Source organism: Rhipicephalus microplus, chromosome 4 (genome assembly GCF_043290135.1).
Source record: "Rhipicephalus microplus isolate Deutch F79 chromosome 4, USDA_Rmic, whole genome shotgun sequence".
Taxonomy (NCBI): domain Eukaryota; kingdom Metazoa; phylum Arthropoda; class Arachnida; order Ixodida; family Ixodidae; genus Rhipicephalus; species Rhipicephalus microplus.
The window spans coordinates 224,770,182-224,789,321 of NC_134703.1; the positions used below are offsets into that span (position 1 = coordinate 224,770,182).

The 19,140-nt window shown below is 44.2% G+C and overlaps 1 protein-coding gene across 1 annotated transcript in view; it reads right to left on the reverse strand.

Annotated features, from left to right (window-relative positions):
* Nucleotides 1-19,140, reverse strand: part of pyd (zonula occludens-like protein polychaetoid) — a gene marked incomplete at its 5' end in the record, with an annotated part of 754,603 nt that overhangs the window by 317,434 nt on the left and 418,029 nt on the right. Inside the window, one exon of the mRNA XM_075893243.1 lies at nucleotides 100-147. Within this exon, the coding sequence (XP_075749358.1) occupies nucleotides 100-147 (48 nt within the window). The remainder of the gene's footprint in view (nucleotides 1-99; nucleotides 148-19,140) is intronic.

A 19,140-nucleotide genomic window follows, 5' to 3' on the forward strand; every position in this document is an offset into this window, starting at 1 on the left:
GCACCTTGTACAACCATTTGAACAGGACAACATGAGTTGATGTTAGATTACAATCATGACACACAAGAGAGACTGAGTGATGACAATGAATATACTCACGGTGCTTCAGGGTCACACGTTCATAGGCTGGATATTTGGACAAGCCTTCTGCAAGAAAACAGGTGGAACACACAATCTCTTTCTGCCACATTTTTCACTTCAGGCTTATTAGATTATGGTAGTGAGGTTCGAACACTTCAGACACAGTTGCAATAAAAGTATGACCCATACTAAGTGAAAAAAAGTTAGAACAGGCCTTCTAAAACGGAAAGAGGCGCCCGATCGCACGCTACACCACGGTTGCTTGCAACCAGACAATCCGAAATCGATGAGCACTGCATGTGAACTTCTGACATTTCTAACACTTTGAAGCAATGCCTTCGAATGAAGAAGCTGCGAATGCAAGAATTGACAGCTGCGATAACTTTTTGTCGCACAGAAATTCATTGTGGCTCTCAGCTCGTCAATGCCGCAATGAGCTGCAAAAAGTCTTCTGTTTTTTTCAGCACCGGAAGAGACTGATATGTCAATTTATGCAGAAGTGGAACAGCCAAAAAAGAATTTGGAGCAATTTTTTGAGCAGCAAAATGTTAAATTTTAGAGCACAAAAATACAAACTTGGAGCTAGTTACAGGGAACGAAACAACTATTTTTAACTCGAAAGTGTTTTACGCTAGGGCCCACTAAGATTTAAGTGACGCATTTAACTCATGGAAGTGACATCGTAAAAAAAGTTCTGTTAATGGGTTTCGAACCAATGACCCTTAAGTCTGGGACAGCAGATGCCGAGTATGCCGTTTACTATGCCATAGGGGAGACCCACACCGAGGGAGGCACTGCGGAGCGTGGCACTGTTAGTCAATGCGGGAAGAAAACTGGTTACTCGAGTCTTCGCCCCTCCGCTGTCCCATTCAGCCTGCCTTGAAAACGCGTTTCTTTGCTCGCGTCTTGCACGCGTTCTGCACGTGTTTTTGAGAGTTTCGCGTCAGGTGCGGTGCACTCTGTCCGCATTTATTAGGATGCCGCAATTGAGGATTTTTTTTCGTGGCAGCAATTTAGTAAAAGGGCAGCGAAACAAGTTGTAGCAGACGACGCCGTCCTCGTCAGAGCGAAGTGCGTTTCGCAAGTGAAAGACGACGCTGTTTATGACGTTAGAGGTGAATAAAACTTTCTGTACGTTGATTATTATATACTTGTTTTATTTGGTTTACTCTGTGTACTATGCACTATGTTTGTTCCTGGATGGATGGGTAAGGCCGCTTCTCGTGCTTTAGGTTAAGCGGTTCTTGCGCTGTGACTGCTATTAGTTGGGATACCTTAATTTACTAGCCCCTACCCAAGTTATCGTGCGGTGTATACACAACACTTCAAAAATAAATGGTCTATTTGGGGCTTCTTTCTGACCCACAACAATAATTGACATCTATCTCGCGTGTCTTTCCTTGCATTATCGCCGTTCTCATCGCGGGTACCTTGAGTTCACGAACAGCGTGCGTACCATCATGATGAGCACCCAGCTTTCAGAGAAACTTTTTTGTGTTTGTCTAATCTGCAGGGGAAGAGCGCATTGCTATAAAAGCATTTTATCTTGGTCACGTATCAAAAATGCACCGTGTTGTTTGGGCTGCCCCTGCACACTCAGTAACAACTAGTTCACTGTATCTGCCAATAGACGTGCAACAGTGGCTAATGCATTTTTTTCTTTTTTTCATAGTTGTCCAAGCTTTTGGCAACCACACACTTCCGTCGGCGCTACGTAGATTTAAAAATATATAACAACACATTACCAATACCACATGTGCACACAGCTTCAACTACTACGTCCCCAACAATATCGAATAATAGTAGCAGCATAAAATATTTATTCACTATTTTTTAACATTGCTCTAAGGACGGGCGTTGAAAATCTATACATTTAAGATGGGGACGTGCATCTCCCAGTAACTCGATAGATTAGGGAAATGGTGACGCTGGAATTAACACACGTAATTTTGAATGTATTGTGCGCGTGCTAATGTTTATGAAAAAAAAAATTGTTTACATACTTTTTTCGGCGCACTGCTTTAATCCATTTCTGTCGTCTGCTTGTTTCGTACCATCGGTTTGGGAATCGGTAGAATTTCACTGGTGGAGTCGACCTCTTCGTGTTTGCATGGTTATTGTGACAGTTGACGACGCAGCGATGTCACCCCCTTTTCTGTTGGGGTGACATCGCGGAACGAGGGACGTTTCACGTGCAGCGCGTGCTTCGCAAATGCGTGGAAGCCAAAGGGAGTGGAAGGGTCGGAAGGCTCTACTGTTGTGCACTTTTTCTGGCAGGGGAAAGGCAAGCGCTGGCGTCGCCGGGCAAACTTGAGGGGGTCTCCCCTATAGTCGTCTACTTCGTATACTTCTTATGAGTTAAAAAATACGCCTTTTGTATCTACCATTGTCTTCTCACAGTGTTCTTTGTAAAGAGCAGTAATGCATCATGACCCCGGTACCTGCCATTAGTTCTTTCATTGCGTCGCTTCTAAGCGTCCGTCCCATCCGGCACATTTTCAACAGAACTGCAATTTTTTCAATGCCTTAACACACCAGCAGGTGGCAACCTTACCCAAGGCATCGGCATGGCTGATAGCATCTTATACAGTTATATGACGCCCACCGGCTTCATCTAGCTTTAACTCCACGCTCCTCACTCACGCTCGCCCCGCGAACAATCGTGGCCCGCCATAGAGAAGACAGAACGTGTGTTGCATTTTTCATTTCTTAGGCAGTGGTATTTAACTCAACATGCTGTGAGTAGACGACCTTCGACCAAGTTTGTCATTCACCAGTCATGCTCTTCTGGCTGTCACGTCGTTTTCTCCAGTTCCGCTGTCACCCTTAACTACAAAAGCTACCCCAACCATCTACGACCACAAGGGTTTGTTGAATCATTAATGATGAATGTTAGTTGTTGAGAAGAAGATCTATGACTAAGGACAACGTGAATGCATCTAGGTTAAGCAGTGCTATACCTGTTAAACACCAATAGACATTGCACAAGCCCTCTTATATAATTGAATAGTAAACATTATATTACTTCTCTAAGGACACATTTTACTTTCATGTTTTACCGATTCTTCTGATGGAGGGATAAGCTATGTTTTTACTACAAAAGACCAAATTTAGGGCAGTATTAAAAAGAAGTCGTCCATTTAGAAAAATTTATTTGCGTTCTCGCCCGCTAAGTTTGTCTCGCCGTCAGCACAGTTAGGCCTGAAGACAACTCTAGTGACGCGCCACACTTGCAGACCGCAGCCCACTCATAATCTGATCGATCATCCGCTTACAGTTCCTAAAGCGTAATTATTATATCCTAAGTAATCGTCCTGTCGTGAGCATGTCAAGCAGCAGCGATTTTTGATAGCCATATCTTCGCGATGCACAGGCAGCAGTCGACAATCTCCCGGAGCAAGCATTGGGCCAATGGCGAGGCGAGCTGGGGCAACATGGCGGCCATAGCCAATCAGAGGCCTTGAAACAACCTTCAAACATGATGCAGATGACTGAGGCGCAAAAACATTTTGTGAAACAGGAAGAGCAGAAGAGAAGAAAAAACAGCCGCAACTAACAACTGTTTTAATGACAGTCTAAGAAATTCACAGGAAAAGAAGACAATTCCAGGCATGCGTGCACAGCCAACAAACATTGTACAGCGTCATGTTGAAGGCAATGAGTTATCTAAAAACTGCATTTCTGTGGAATATAACATAATAGATGTATCATTGATACAACCGGGCCCATTCTTTTTGATAAAAAAAAAAGTTTCCAAGAGCTCTCTAGCTGTTTGTTTGTTACTCCCAAAAAGGTTCTGTACTATGTCTTCTGGAGTGGAGGTGCGCCCCGATAATTGACGCCGGTCGCCGCCATATTGGAAGAGGAAAGACTCGGAAGCAGACCACAAAGTGCGCTTTGTAGCTCCGCCCTCGCAGTAGCCTTCAGAAACTGTGACATTCTTTTGTAAAGCAGTTGAAGATTTCACAAAGCCATCGTGACTTCGTGCGTCGCTTATAGCTGCACAAATCGCATCAAGAAGACGCCTGGGATCACACTTCACGTGTACATATTCTCGCTTCGTTCACTGATGATCGCTTGTTTTTTCGCATATGCTGTTAAATTAGAAACAACGTGAAAGGTGTGCATGCGTGTAATACATGCGTATAGCTATATGGAAGGTAACTTGAAGCTTTAAATGCTTGCTGACACGACGTTGTCCATGAGTTTTAATTTTATGGACGAAGCACTTGCAGTCTATGCCTGCACGCATCAAACATTGGAACGAGTAGAACGTCTGAATGCCTTCCGAATTCCAAGTTTTCTGGTGTTGTCTTACAAGGCAAGACTGATGACCTGCATGCACATTTTTTTGGCGAAAGAATATTGAATTCGGTGCATGTTTATCGAGCAATTCGCAAATGCAGAGAATAATTCCATACCGTGATTATCCGTGTTACAGGTTTACGAAAGACAGTGCGCTGCGTTCTGGCAGGGGACGTGCTGTTCGAAGAAATAGTTGGAGGACTACAGACGGTGACCACCTCTGTTCTGTTCACTTCGAAGAATGCTGCTACGAAAGAATGGGGCAGACAACCAGACTGTGGCCTGGCAGTGCACCTTCGATTTTTCCTGCTTTCCGAGTGCATCTGCAAAAACCTGCTAGTTTCTACCTCCTTGATGTAGCTTCAATAGAATGTAGTCACGAAAATAAGCAATTGTGTCTAAAACAAGATGAGACACCTTTGAAATCCATTCTATCTTTCCAATGAAACGGAAACCAAATTGCCGATAGACGAAGTTGCCAAAATGAGAGAGTGACCTTCTATCAAACATCGAGCTACCTCATTTCTAGGCTCTGAAGGCTACGCTTGCCGTGACAACACACGTCGCCAACGGAAGTTGATAAATAATATGCAGAAGTAATGCCACTGCAATCGTTCATATAAACGGTTCATTTGGGGTAGATCTCCTGGAGTTTGTCGATTGCACGCGACATCGGTGCTGCGGTTTTGGTTACCCTTCTAAGTTGGTCAGAATTCTATCACTTTAAAAAAATTACTGGTGACTCCCAGTTTACTTAATTACCTCTCTTTTCTAACTTTAGCTTTAATTATTTCAACTTCCTTATATATTCTCTGGTAATTTGCCAACACACACACACAAGCACATATGTGAAAGAGGCGAACAAATGTCACGTTCCTCTTGATTTTGAGTATCTGCAGGCACATTTCTTAAAACACTGAATATATACTTAAGGCTTTGGTACCGCAATAGTGCACCAGCAAGCTCGTTATGTGAAGCATCCCTCGACAACAGATTGGTCCAAAAGCGTGCAGCTGACAATGGGTGCATGAAGTAATTTGTTTCATAAACAAGAAGAGGCATTTATTCGTTTGTGTTACCTAAAAGCGGTTTCTATCTCATTTTTTTTAATCATGGAACTGCAGACCGACACATGCCACGCGCGTATTCCATTGCGCTCTATGGGAGTTTTGCCTTGTTTTTTTTCTAACAATATGGCCGCCACTGGCTTCACTTGCTCCCGTTGGCGGCTTCTGGGACTGCCACTCCAGAGGTTCTATAGAACTTCCTTGGTTACTCCTACCAAGAATCACTGTTTCCTCAAACCATGGCACACAACTGCAGGCTTTACAGTGCACTGAAAGATGTACACGATCCTTTTTGCCTAAACTATTGGCATGCTCCCTCAGTATGTCATTGATGCAACGTCCAGTTTGACCGATATAAAGCTTGCCACAGCTTAGCGGTGTCCCATATACAACCCCTTGTGGGCAGCGCCTAAAAAGTATTGTGTGCTGCTTCTAGCAGCCCCTTTACTCATCGCATGTGATACACAAGCAAAAATTGAGCCAGCTTGTTGGGAGCTGAAAAAAATGACCGGAACATCGTAATGAGTAGCCATCTTTTTGAGGTTATGGCTCACACGGTGTACATAAAGACCACCTCTGGCGTAACTTGCTCTCTCTCCTTCGAGCGCGCATTTGCATTAGCAGCGCTGCCTTTAACCCTCTCCATCAGGGATTCGACCACGAAACTAACTACAGACTGAGGGGTAGCCGTGCTTGGAAAGTCGCATGCTCGCATGATCTGCATAGTTCCAACTTTGAGCAAAGCAGAGTGATTCTGTGCTTCACAGTCTTTGAACACGCTGAGCCGTACAGTAACAATTCTTTCTTACTACGTGGAAGGTCCGCACAGCATACATGACCACCAAAAATCGTGAGGTTAGGGTCCAAAAACTGCAAAGAGCTGTCTTTTGGAAGTTCATTAGTCCCCTTAGAGGTTGCTCTAAAAACATCTAAAATCTGCTCAGCCATCACAGGGAAAGGAAAAGGGCATCTATTTTCAATAACAACTAGAAAATCATCGACATATCTGAAAACATTAAAAACATTTGGATGACGAGAAATAAAAACACTTTGTAGTGCGTGGCCAAAGGATGATAAGAAGACATGTCTTTTCATCATCTTTTGACCACACGCTACAAAGTGTTTTTAAGTAATATTGAATGATGAGCTGGTTGGTATGAGTGCATCGTAACTTATTTTAAGAGCACACTGACACACGGACAAAGAAAAGAAGCGCTGCTGCTGTACCCTTCCTTTCTTTGTCCCTGTATATGTGTGCGCTGAAAATAAAGTTTCTCATTTTCAAAGTGGCGTTCATACAAGCCGTGGTGAAGCAGGAGTTTGCGAAACATCAGCCTTTCATCAGCGTGTCCCTTGACTCACCCTGAAGTCCCGCGTTATTCCCCAGGACACGCTCCCCGTTAACCTCTTACAATGCCCTTCCGCAACCCTTCAGAATGGCGAACACCCGACGACCTTTCTATTTTTTTTCCTGCCACCAGCCTGGGCACGTTTCTCGTTATTGCCACCGCCTTTTGTCAAACCGACCACGTCAGACCTTCTCTATCCTTGCTTGCACACACCCTACGACACCTTGACGTTCAGCCGCCACACCCTTCCATTTCTATTCATCGTCATCTTATGAGCCTCCCACTGGCGCCCCTTCGCCCAGTCATCGCTACACTGTCGCCCCTTCATCTGACTGTCGCTACTCCCGCTCCCTGTCACCGCTAGCTGCTAATCTCGCTCCCCGCCACCTCGGCTCTTTTCCTTGCCGAGCTTCTCTGAAGATCGCCACAGCAAAACTAAATATTGCAGCTTATGGAGGTGAAGCTGCAATACTAATGACGCCCACAAACTCTCCTCTACTGATGCTTTCCACGCACCACTGCCTACTTAAAGTAGAAGTCAAGCATGTTCCTATGACGGTACTCATTGACACAGGTGTGCACCTGTCTATTATGAGCACTTCTCTACGCTGTTGCTTGGAAAAGATTATGACGCCGCCTACGACGCAAGCAATACATGCTGCCGATGGCCGTACTGCGCAAGTAATCAAAATGCGCCCTGCTCGTGTCAGCATTGGCGGTCATCACGCCGTGGTCTTTTTTACCGTGCTAGCTCGTTGTCCTCACGACCTCACACTTGGCCTTGATTTCCTTTCAGTACACTTGGCCTTAAATGACTCTCCTTTTCGTACCCTCAGCTTCGATCTTCCACTCTTCCCTGACTACTCTGAAAAGCCCACCAGCCGCTTGAGCCCAACCACTTTCGTTCGCCTGCCACCTTGAGCCGTCACGTACATGTCTTTGTCAGCAGCCCCTCCTGTTCTTGACAGTGATTACATCATTATGCCGATGACTGACATTAGGCTGACGTGCAGTGTTACTGTGTCCCATACCACTGCGGCCACAGAGGATAACGGTGTGTTCCTTCCGCTCCTTAATTATAGTTTCACCCATCAGGTGTTGCCCTGCCAGATGTCTCAAGCCCTACTCACTGCCATAACAGACGACGATCTCAGCGTTGTCGCTGCATCTGCTCCTGATTAAAGCACTGTCTCACGGTCACCCAGCCCGGACAATGCTATGTTTCGAAACATGATTGGATCAGACCTTTCGCCTTTTTAGGCCGACGCTCTCTGCCAGGTTTTGACCTCAGCTAGCGACATTTTCGACATCCATGATTGTCCCTTGGGCCAGACTAAGATTGTCATTTACCAAATCAACACTGGTGACTCTGCGGCCACTCATCGTCAGCTGTACCGCTTGTCAGCGTCCGAGCGAGACGTGATTCGAAATGAAGGGGCCAAAATGCCAACGAAAAACACAATCGAACCATCATCGAGCCCTTGGGCATCTCCCTTGGTATTAGCAAAGAAGAAAGGCAGCTCATGGCATTTCTGCATTGATTATCGCCACCTCAACAAAATTGCCCAAAAAGACGTGTACCCTCTGCCACGCATCGACGAAGTTCTCGATTGCCTCCATGGCACCACCCTCTTTTCATCTCTCGACCTTCAATCTGGCTACTGGCGAATTGCTGTACAAGACATGGATCGAGAGAAGACCGCCTTCGTTACCCCTGACGGTCTTTATCAATTTAAGGTCATGCCCTTCGGTCTCTGCAACGCTCCAGCGACCTTCCGAGAGAATGATGGACATGCTGTTTCAAGGATTTAAATGGCCAACATGTTTGTGTTACCTGGATGACATGAAAATCTTCCGCTTACCCTCGCAACCCACCTTGAATGCCTTTCGACCATTCTATTCATATTACGACCGGCTGGCCTGCAGCTCAATTTCTCAAAGTGCCACTTCGGTCTTTGTCAAATTACCGTGTTAAGTCACCTTGTTGATGCTGCCAACATACAACCACACCCAGTGAAAGTACGTGCTGTAACGAACTTTCGCTCTGTCCCACGCTCTGTCCATAATGTTTTCAGCTTCGTGCGCTTCTGCTTCTACTTTCGCTGGTTCATGAAAAACTTTGCGGCAATCGCACATCTATTCCCTGACCTCAAACAAGAGGTCCCATTTTGTTGGGGCTCTCTTCGAGTTGACACTTTCTCTCAGCTAATCACCGCTCTAACGAGACCTTCTATTCTTGCGCATTTTGACCCCGATGCTACTACAGAAGTGCGCACAAACGCAAGTGGTGACGGCATTGGTGCAGTTTTGGCACAAATTTATTTATTTATTTTTATTTTCAAATACTGCAGCCCCGTTATGGGGCTATCGCAGGAGTGGGTACACAGCAAGAAATGATAAAAAGGTACAAAACAAAACAGCTGAATACACAAGTACATTGGCAGATCATAGAAATACAAAAATTTTACAGAGTTATACAAACAATGAAAGGTTTACAGCACACCGTCTTTTAATGCCTTCAAAAATTCATCTTTCTGCAAAGACCGAATGTGACCTGGTATGAGGTTCCACATTTCAATACATTGAGGAAAAAAGGTGTATTTGAAGAAATCAGTACGAGGATGAAACACAGATACATTAAGTGTGTGGCTGTTTCTGGTGGATGATGGTTTGGCAGGTGTTATGTCGTTATGTTACTGTGTTATGTTATATGTTAGCGGGACAATGATCGTGTAATTGGGTATGCAAGCCGCCTCCTTTCGAAGTCTCAACGCAATTCCTCTATAACGGAACGGGAATGTCTCACTCTTGTTCGGGCAGTTTTGAAATTCCGTCCTTACTTGTATGGCCGCTCTTTCCGTGTCATCAAAGATAATCAGGCACTGTGTTGGCTTTCTTCTCTGAAGGACCCCACTGGACGGCTTGGTCGTTGGGCGTTAGCCTACAGGAATATTTCTACTCGGTTGCTTACAAGTCTGAATGCCTCCATCTGGACGCCGATTGCTCATTCCACTATCCTGTTGATCAGCCCGACGAATCAGACATCGAGCCTAGCTGCAGCGTCATGTCAATGTCTCAGTTTCTTCAGATTGGTGATGAACAATGTTGAAATGCTTGTCTGCGACAACTCATTGATTGTCTCAAATCTGCTACAAACGACGCATCGCATCGCATGTACGTCCTCCTGAATGGCACGCTGTACCGTTGTAGCCTCCAGCCAGATGGCCCTGAGCTCCTTCTTATCGTGCCGAAACATCTGCATTCAACTGTGCTGCATGAGCTCTACGATGAGCCAACTGCTGGCCATCTGGGTATATCTTAGACATACGACCGTCTTCGTCGCTGCTTCTTTTAGCCCAGTCTCGCCAGGTCTGTTAGCCGCTACGTATACTTCTGCGATAAATGCCAACTTAGGATGCGACCTACTGCACTCCCGAGTGGACTTCTTCAACCGATCTCCATCCCAACTGAACCTTTCTTCTTTGTTGGTTTAGATCTTTTCGGTTTTTTCCCTGAATCAAACTCGTGCAACAAGTGGGTCGCCGTTGCTATTGACTATGCGACTAGGTATGCCATCACTCGAGCGCTTCCCACCAGCACCGTTACTGACATTGCGAACTTTTTCTCCACAATGTCATTCTACACCATGGCTCTCGCTAATTGCACACAGATCACGGCCGCGCATTTCTGTCTCGAGTAATCGACGATCTTCTGCGCTCTTTGTCAACGCAGCACAAGTTGGCCACTTTCTACCATCACCAAACAAATGGCCTTACCGACTGCCTAAATCGCACCCTCAGGAACATTCTCGCGGTGTATGTGTCCTCCGACCACCATGACTGGGACCTGGCGCTACCTCACGTGACCTTCCCGTACAATTCTTCGCGCCACGATACCACTGATTATTGACCCCTTTATTTGCTTTATGGCTGTGATCCGACGTTACCACTCGACACCCTACTTTCGACCACTACAACACCGTCAACTGAATATGCACGCGACGCTATTGCTCGTGCCAACCACGCTTGTCAGATTGTTTGCTCTACACTTTCGGCTTTGATAGCTACCCAGAGAGCCATCTACAACAGCTGGCATGTCGACAGTTGCTTCTCACCCGGTTCTCTCATTCTCCTGAGATGCCCAGTTCGTCGAGTTGGCTTATCAGACAAATTGTTCTCTCAGTACAAGGGTCCTTATTGATTGTCCGCCAGGTGACCGACGTCCCCGATGAGATCATTCTTGCATCTGAGACCACCCTGCCTGCAACCACACCCAGTGATACTGTGCACATCAGCAGGCTATAGCCTTACCACCTTCCTTCTGAAGACTGTAATTATTGTGCACAGAGACGGCACTTTTACTGCCGGGGGGAGGGGGGGATAATGCTACGTAGCTGACATATCAGCGATCAGAAGACGACAACAAAGAAGTGGGATGATCAGTCCGCTGTGCGTGCTGTTCTCCACCTTAGTCGATCCTATACGCATCAGTGCTAACATAGATTTTAAATAGACATGCCTCCTGTCATTTTTACATAACAATATGCTTCACCCCATCAGAAATTTCTGTTGCAGCACAGTTGCCTTTCAGGCTCAGCTACGGTCGCAAAGTATTGACTCAAGAAAAAGTATTGACACGGGTGGTGACGGCGGTGGTGGAAGGATGCCCCCCTTACATTTATATTCTACCCTTTGCAGCTGGACTCACCACGAAGCGCTGCGCCGTCTTCAAGGATTCTTGCCCGCACTGACGTCACAAACATTTATTCATCTTGGCTTTGCTGGCTGCGCTCGTGACGGTCAAGCTTACCCAGCTCACACGGGCGGTGACGAGGGTGGTGGAAGGACGCCCCCCTTACATCTATATTCTACCCTTTGCAGGTTGGTAAACTCAGGTTCATTCCTGACTAATAACTTGTCCTATATTTTTTGCCACCGCCACCTCCGTTACCGCCGTGTTGATACTTGTTTTGGTGTCAAGTGCTTTGGCGTTTTGGTACTCTTTGCACTGTGTGTACGCTTAGTGGGCCAGTGAAGATGCCATGCCGCTCCTGCAGCGACTCCCTTCCCGCAGATGGACGCTTCATGAAATGATCCGAATGTGAGTACGGCTACCATCTCGGTGATTGTTCTGGCTGCAGTGAAGCAACATATAAAAGTAAAGGCGAGAGTGGGCGTAGGGCGTGGCAATGTGCGGTATGCAGAGCGCCAAAAGCTAAACCGGTGATGGATACCGACCTTTCGGTCGTCTTGGCAGAGATAACTCGCCAATTAGACATGCTTACTAACTTGTCACAGCAGGTTGAAGACGTGAAGGCTCCAATCCAGCTTATGTCTCAAAAATACGATAACATACTGAGTCGTCAAGTGGCCCAGGAAAGAGAACTAACCAGCTTGAAGAAAAAAGTATCTAAGCTCGAAGAAAATGCAAACCCAAGCGATATTCAGCAACTCAAGGCATCTGTAAACAATCTTGAATGGCGCAGCAGGAAGCTGAACGTTGAAGTGCATGAAATACCAGTAACTGAAAAAAAAATCTCATCACCAAGCTAAATGAAGTAGCGAAATCGGTGAGCTTGTCAAAGCTGAGCGCTACTGATGTCGAGGCGGTACATAGGTTGCCTTCGCGACAAGGCAAAGTACCTGGTAGCATCGTCCGATTTTCACAGCTCTCTCTGCGAGACAGATGGATCGAAAAACGCAAAGTTCTGCGAAACATGCGCTCTGACACTTTAATCTGTAAAAACATGACTGTACAGAGCCGGAAACTGCTGCCTGACAAGAGAGAATGGGCAACTGCAAATGATTATCACTTCGCGTGGCAGGCGAACGGGAAAGTTCTTGTTCGAAAGCAAGAGAACGAATCTGTGGTTGTCATCCGCTGCATGACTGACTTTGATAAACTATCCAGCACTAGAATTTTCATAGCCAACTTATCTTCTAACCTGCGTTGTTTTTCATGGACCGAGTAAATTTCTCTGACTTAGATACTATCATGCGAAGCCACGGTTCGAATTCCTACAGTTGCATACATTTTAACCTTAGATCTGGGAGAAACAAGAGAGATAAAATTGACTGCTTTTTTGGTGGAACAGAATGTCGATTTGGTGTTGTGATGTTTTCGGAAGATGATGTGTATAGTTTTGCCGGTTACAAATCCTTTTACATGAACCGCCGTGATAGACGTGGGGGAGGTGTTTCAATGCTGGTTTCAAATTCATTTACCTCTGAGCTTCTTTCTGAATTCTGTCGCACTAATCAGCCCTATGACGCTGTCCTAGTTAAATGTAGCAATATAATTTTTTGTGTTTGCTACCGGCCTCCATCGGGAAATTATTTGCTGTTCTTGTCGTATTTAGATTCTCTGTTAGAATTTGTTGACAAAAACAATTACCAAATAGTTATTGGAGGTGACCTAAACATAAATATGATTACCGAGAATAAGATGAAATTAGAGTTAGAATCTCTCCTAAGTATACATCTCTGTCAAAATGTTATAACATCGCCTACGCGAGTTACGCCAACATGTGAAACTGCATTAGATTTGTTTTTAACTAACTTTGATGTGTCTTCTGTGAAACCTGGTGTTTTAGTACACGCAATAAGTGACCACTTACCTGTGTTTATATTCATTGCTAGCGCAGTTGAAAAACAAAAACAAGTACATCAAGCGTTCTCTTATCGGCTCGTAAATACTAACACCCTGTCTGTATTCCGACAACGTCTTGCCAGTGCCAAATGGGATGATGTGTATAGGGAAAAAAATGCAGATGCGGCTTATGACAAGTTTATGCAATTATTTATGGAAATATACTACGCATGTTTCCTGGTGAAAACTTTAAAGTAGACAAAGATATGTCACAAACCGTGGATAGATAAGCACCTGCTTAAGCTTATAAATAAGACAGACAGGTTGTACGGCTCACTTATGGAAACTAAATCGCCGGAAGCATTAAAAGCATTTAAAGAATACAGGAACTACGTTACAAAACAGTTAAGGGTTGCTAAGAAGCACTATTACTTTAATCTCTTCAGTTCATCTGCAGGACGCCTTGATAAAATTTGGAGGACACTTGCTTCAATAACTGGGACTGCGCTTGAAAAAACTACCACAGTTCTAAAAGACGGCAATGAACTAAAAGGGGTTGATCTTGCTAATGCTTTTAACGATTTTTTTTTGTCCCTTGGTCTGGCATGTGACGGTATTGACCTTTCATACATGAACCCACCTAATAAGCAGTCATTATTCCTAAGAGGTGTTACAACACAAGAAGTTATTTCTTCATTCTTGTCATTAAGTAACAGCAGGGCCACAGATGCATTTGGTATTCAAACAGCGCCGGTAAAATTCGTCATAGACATAATTGCATCTTGCCTAGAGTACATTTTTAATCTATGTTTGTCAACAGGCGTTTTCTCTCGTAGCATGCAGACGGCAAAAGTGACAGTAATATTCAAAAAAGGCGACAAGAATGATCTTTCAAATTACCGCCCTGTATCAGTGTTGCCTGATTTTTTGAATGGTTTAGAGAAGGTGATTTTAGCGCGGTTTTCTTCGTTTACTGACCACTTTGATATCATAAGTCCTGCACAGTTCGGTTTTCGTAAAAACAGGTCAACTGAATTAGCCCTAATGACCCAAAAGGAGTTTATATTGCAAAAATTTGAGGAAAAGAAAATGGTGCTTGGAATTTTTCTCGATTTTTCAAAGGCCTTTGACCTTATCAGTCATGATGTTTTGCTTAAAAAACTTGATCACTACGGTATTCCCGGCGTAGCTCACTCTCTTATTACGTCCTACCTTCAGCACAGAACCCAGTTCGTAGCTATAGCCGGGGACCAATCGGAGTTGAAATCTGTAAGAACCGGCGTCCTACAGGGGAGCATATTGGGTCCGTATCTCTTCATATTGTACATCAATGACATAGTCAATGTTGATTCCTCTGTTAAGTGCGTAATTTACGCAGACGACACAAGTCTGTTTTTTGACGGTGACTTAGGTGCTGAAATGTCAAATCGAGCCAATAAGACGCTTGCAAGTATACAAAAGTTGGCTACAAGTAATTATCTTAAGATTAATGTAGAAAAAACAAAGGCAGTGGTGTTTCATCCACGTAACAAACAATTTCAACTAACCCCCATTAAATTAAATAATACTGAAATAGAAATACTATCGTCTTTCAAATTGCTTGGCGTATATTTCTCTGCAACTATGTCGTGGAATTGCCAAGTGAATCACTTAGTTAATAAATTATCTAGAGCAATAGGTACTATGCGTCGCCATTGTAACTATCTTCCTACATCGATTAATATGATGTTATATAATTCAATGTTTCTTTCCCTGGTTCAATACAGAATTCTAGTCTGGGGGACGACTTCAGCTGAAAACATTCACAAGTTGGTAGTATTACAAAAAAGAGCAATACGCCTTATCTGCAGGGTGCCATATCTTTGGCATACTGCTGCTTTGTTTACAAAGCTTAGAACAATAGGAAGTGAATCTTTGTACACATATAGGCTATGTCGCATGTATAGAATGGAAAAAATTAAGAATGATAACGCTTTAACAAAATTGGCATCCTTACAGCGACATAATTCTTTTTATAAGTTTAGTCATTCCGAGCCTTGGATTGTTATTAAAAACAGAACTACATACGGTGACCAAATGCTACAATCCTGTTTACCTACTGTGCTAAATCAACTACACAAAGAAAATGGTCTCAGTGTATCAACTCTGTCGCTAAAAAAGCTACGCGACGTATTTATGTGATTGCTTGTGCTGCTAAGGGCTTATTTGTTTGTCCTTTTCTCTGTCTTTAGCACTTTGCTTATTTTTTCCCCTTTTTTTCAAATGTTTCTATAATGACCTTGTTTATTTATTCCGACCATGGATCTTTTCTGTTTTTGTGTATTTTAAGTTAGTTCATTCATGATGTATACCATGTTTTTGTGTGACCGCTGTGAAGCTGCCCAGTGTATTAGGTGGCCAGGTTCCCCTCAAGCTGCTCAATGCAGCTTTTTTGCCTGGTCATCCTCGCAACTTTGTTGTTGTGAATAAACAATTCAATTCAATTCAAATTCAATTCAAAATGTTAATTCAAACATATATATGATAGATGTCGCAAAGGTGGGGGCTCAATTCATGCTGTTTTGGGCCTGAAACTCTGTAGAAATCCAACGGGGGCGAAAATTTTTACCATCCGAAATTTCAAACGGTCTTATATTTGATGTTTCTGAGGCAGATTTAGAACTACAGACTCAGCGGAAGTACACCATTGTTTCCCACATCAGTGGTGCTTCCACACAAGTAGAAAGGAGAGGAGAGACTGAGGAGATAGCATCTTTGCTTTTAACGCATCAAGTGCTGTCAGCAGCACTTAGCTTACCCTATAATGAAATTCAGCCTCCGCATTGCTTCATTCTTGACAACTATGAATTCTTTCAGCACTTCACCAACCCGGCCAAATGAAGGTTTCATGTTATCTCAAAGTATATGCTTAGGAATCCTCCCCAACTTTCCTTTCTACAATTTCTACAATGAAGTATTAGAAAAATAACCCATTCAATTCACACCAACACTTAAATATTTAAATTCACTTTGCACTCTAAATTTAGGTATGCGTGCAGCTTTAATTTTTACAAGGTCTCTGATTTCTAATGGCCAATACTCTCACTCTTTCAGGAAAGTACAAACAAGCTTGCGCCATACTCGTTGACTACGTATAATACTGCTGCACTATCGCAGGCCACACCAAATGCCAACGAGGAGAAACTTGAGCAGTGCATTGTAATGCAGTCGGGAACTACCAGTGAGCATTCTTTCTAAATGCTGATTGCACAGAGCAGCACTGGGGCATGTAGCAACATAGTCAGCAGATTACACACTCTAATAACAGCGAGCTTAGATAATTGGTACGTATTTATTCTACAAAGACAAGGTGAGCACACACGTAAAGAAAGTCTTTTTAAAATGAATACCTAGATCAGCTCTCTATTATTCTAAGCTTTATTTGTGAGACCATTTCATGTGATAGCGTTAAAAAGCTGGTTTTGCAACAATTCAGCAGCGAAACAGCTGTTGTTGCAGAATTCATCCATGCACAATTTTTTCATCTGTTTCTTGCTGCAAGTTCTGATAATGGGCAATGCACAGAGGGAATGCAGTTGCTGGAGAGAAGATGGTAGAGCTCATACAATGGTCTTTGTGGGTGCAGTGTGGTGCAACATGACTTCCAATTTCGTTGGATAAACTTTTCCAAGTACCTCGGCATTTTTTTTTTTTTTTGCACAGTGCAAGAGGTTCTCAGGACTGAAATCAATTTTGTTCACCCGTGTTTATGTTCAGCTTGATGACAAACTGCCCATAGTGCTTCGTATATTTTCGTGCATCGCCTTCGAATGTTTGCAAGTTCGGTATACCATCGTAGCTATATGTAAGTGGGTAAGTGACCACTGCCATATGTTTCAAGGTCTCCACACCAGGTGGCAAATGATTTAAAGCACCGAAAAAGAATAGCTAAATCGAGACAGCTACACGTTGTGCCCCCAAAATATGTCAGTGATCCATCGTTAAGCATATGAAGGCCATTGTTGCTTGTGCAAATAAAAAGTTATCTTCTCCGAGTATTTAGAGCACTGCTGCCCAAAAGACGGTAATGCACAATGAAGTTGCCTACAGTGACGTGAGGTTCTTGGCTCGCGTTGATGACAAGTTTTAGGTACCCAGCGTCTAGTCTCCCGGTCAGTAAAATCTAACGACTAATGATCAAAACTGTACGTCTTTTTAGCTCCAAAGTGATGAAAACATACTCGTTACTGCTACGCATAGAAATTTGGTTATGGTAGTACGTGAGCTCACAGTGCACAAATAGGAAACCTTTGCTATTCCATATGTCTGAGGCGTAAATTGTTCCTATCCAGATAGTCTGAATGGTGAAGCCATATTCAGCTCACATATCACAGCAACAGGAAATCGATATTTCAACATTCACTGCTAAAAAATCTCTGCGGTAATTTTGTAGTTTTCAAGCATTCCATTGAAATATAACAGATCGAATAATCCTTTCAGTCAGTGATAGTGATAAAACTGCTGCTAGTTTTAGATAGCACCAAGCACAGATTTTAGTTCATATAGAATTTGTACAGCAGTCTTGGCAACAGACGTCTTGAGACCAACAAGCAGCATTTGCAAGGTGGGGATGAACTGTGTAAGCACTGCCTTGATTTGCTCATCCTATGACGAAATCTTCCGTACATTCTGGCATCCTGGCACCTGCACTTCAGCACTCCGAGGTGGCCATGTAGTATTATCCTTCGCATTCTTCAAACAAGGTGTGGCCGGAGGTAGAGATACCAATTCATACGTAAAAGGATGTTACGCTGACTCATCAGGCAATACAGGCTCTCATACCCTGGTCAATGCAGATTTTTTTCCTTCGGTTACGAAAGTGCTTCTGCCGACAATGCACTTTAGTAGTTACTTCTCTGTGCATAGAGTGATCTTGTACACAGTTTAGGCCATTTCAGTCATTTCAGTCCTAATTTTAGGACATTCCTTTCACCTTCACTCATGCGGACCATCGCAGTTAGAGCACTTCAGGTTAGATCTATCACATGTCGACTCCTCATTATCTCCACTGGAACGGGGACAAGTCAACCAACATTATCAGCACTGTAGTGATGAGAAGTACGACGTAATGCCTGTTCAGTAGGCTGGCTGTTTTTATTCTGTCCTTTGTCTTCATTCATTTTACTAGCCTGGTTCAAGCTCAAGCACTTGCGTTGTTCCTTGTCATTTTAGTCGGCTTTGACTGCGAGCCTGGTGGCTGCTGACAACCTCTCTATTGGGCAGCATTGGCTATGCCGGAGTGGCCGAGCTCGGCCATGCCATGCTGGCACTTTGCCTAGAAATTTGCCAAAAAAGCTTACGGTGGCCGGCACTGGCTGGGTCGTAGCAGTTGAAGGTCTGGGATGTCCTGGCTGTGCCGCTGCTGCTTGTGTTGAGTAAGCCTCGCCTTGTCCGCCTTAGCAGTGGTGCCTTCTGGAAGACGACACTGGCTGTGATGGGATGGTCAGTGGTGGCCTCGTCCACGCTGGAGTCTACTCTGGTTACTTACACAAGATGGCGCCAGCAGAAGATAGTGACTCAAGCAAAGTGGCCGCATTGGTTGAATCTGGTTGGTTTGGTTGTGCCGTCACAGTTGTGTAGACAGCGCTAGAAATCATGCATGCTGCACCACCATCTGCTGCATTGAGTGGTGACGTCTGCACTGTTTACAGTGTGTCAAAAGGCGTCTGGGTGTCTTTATGAGCTTCTAAGGCAACTCGTGCTATAGCAGC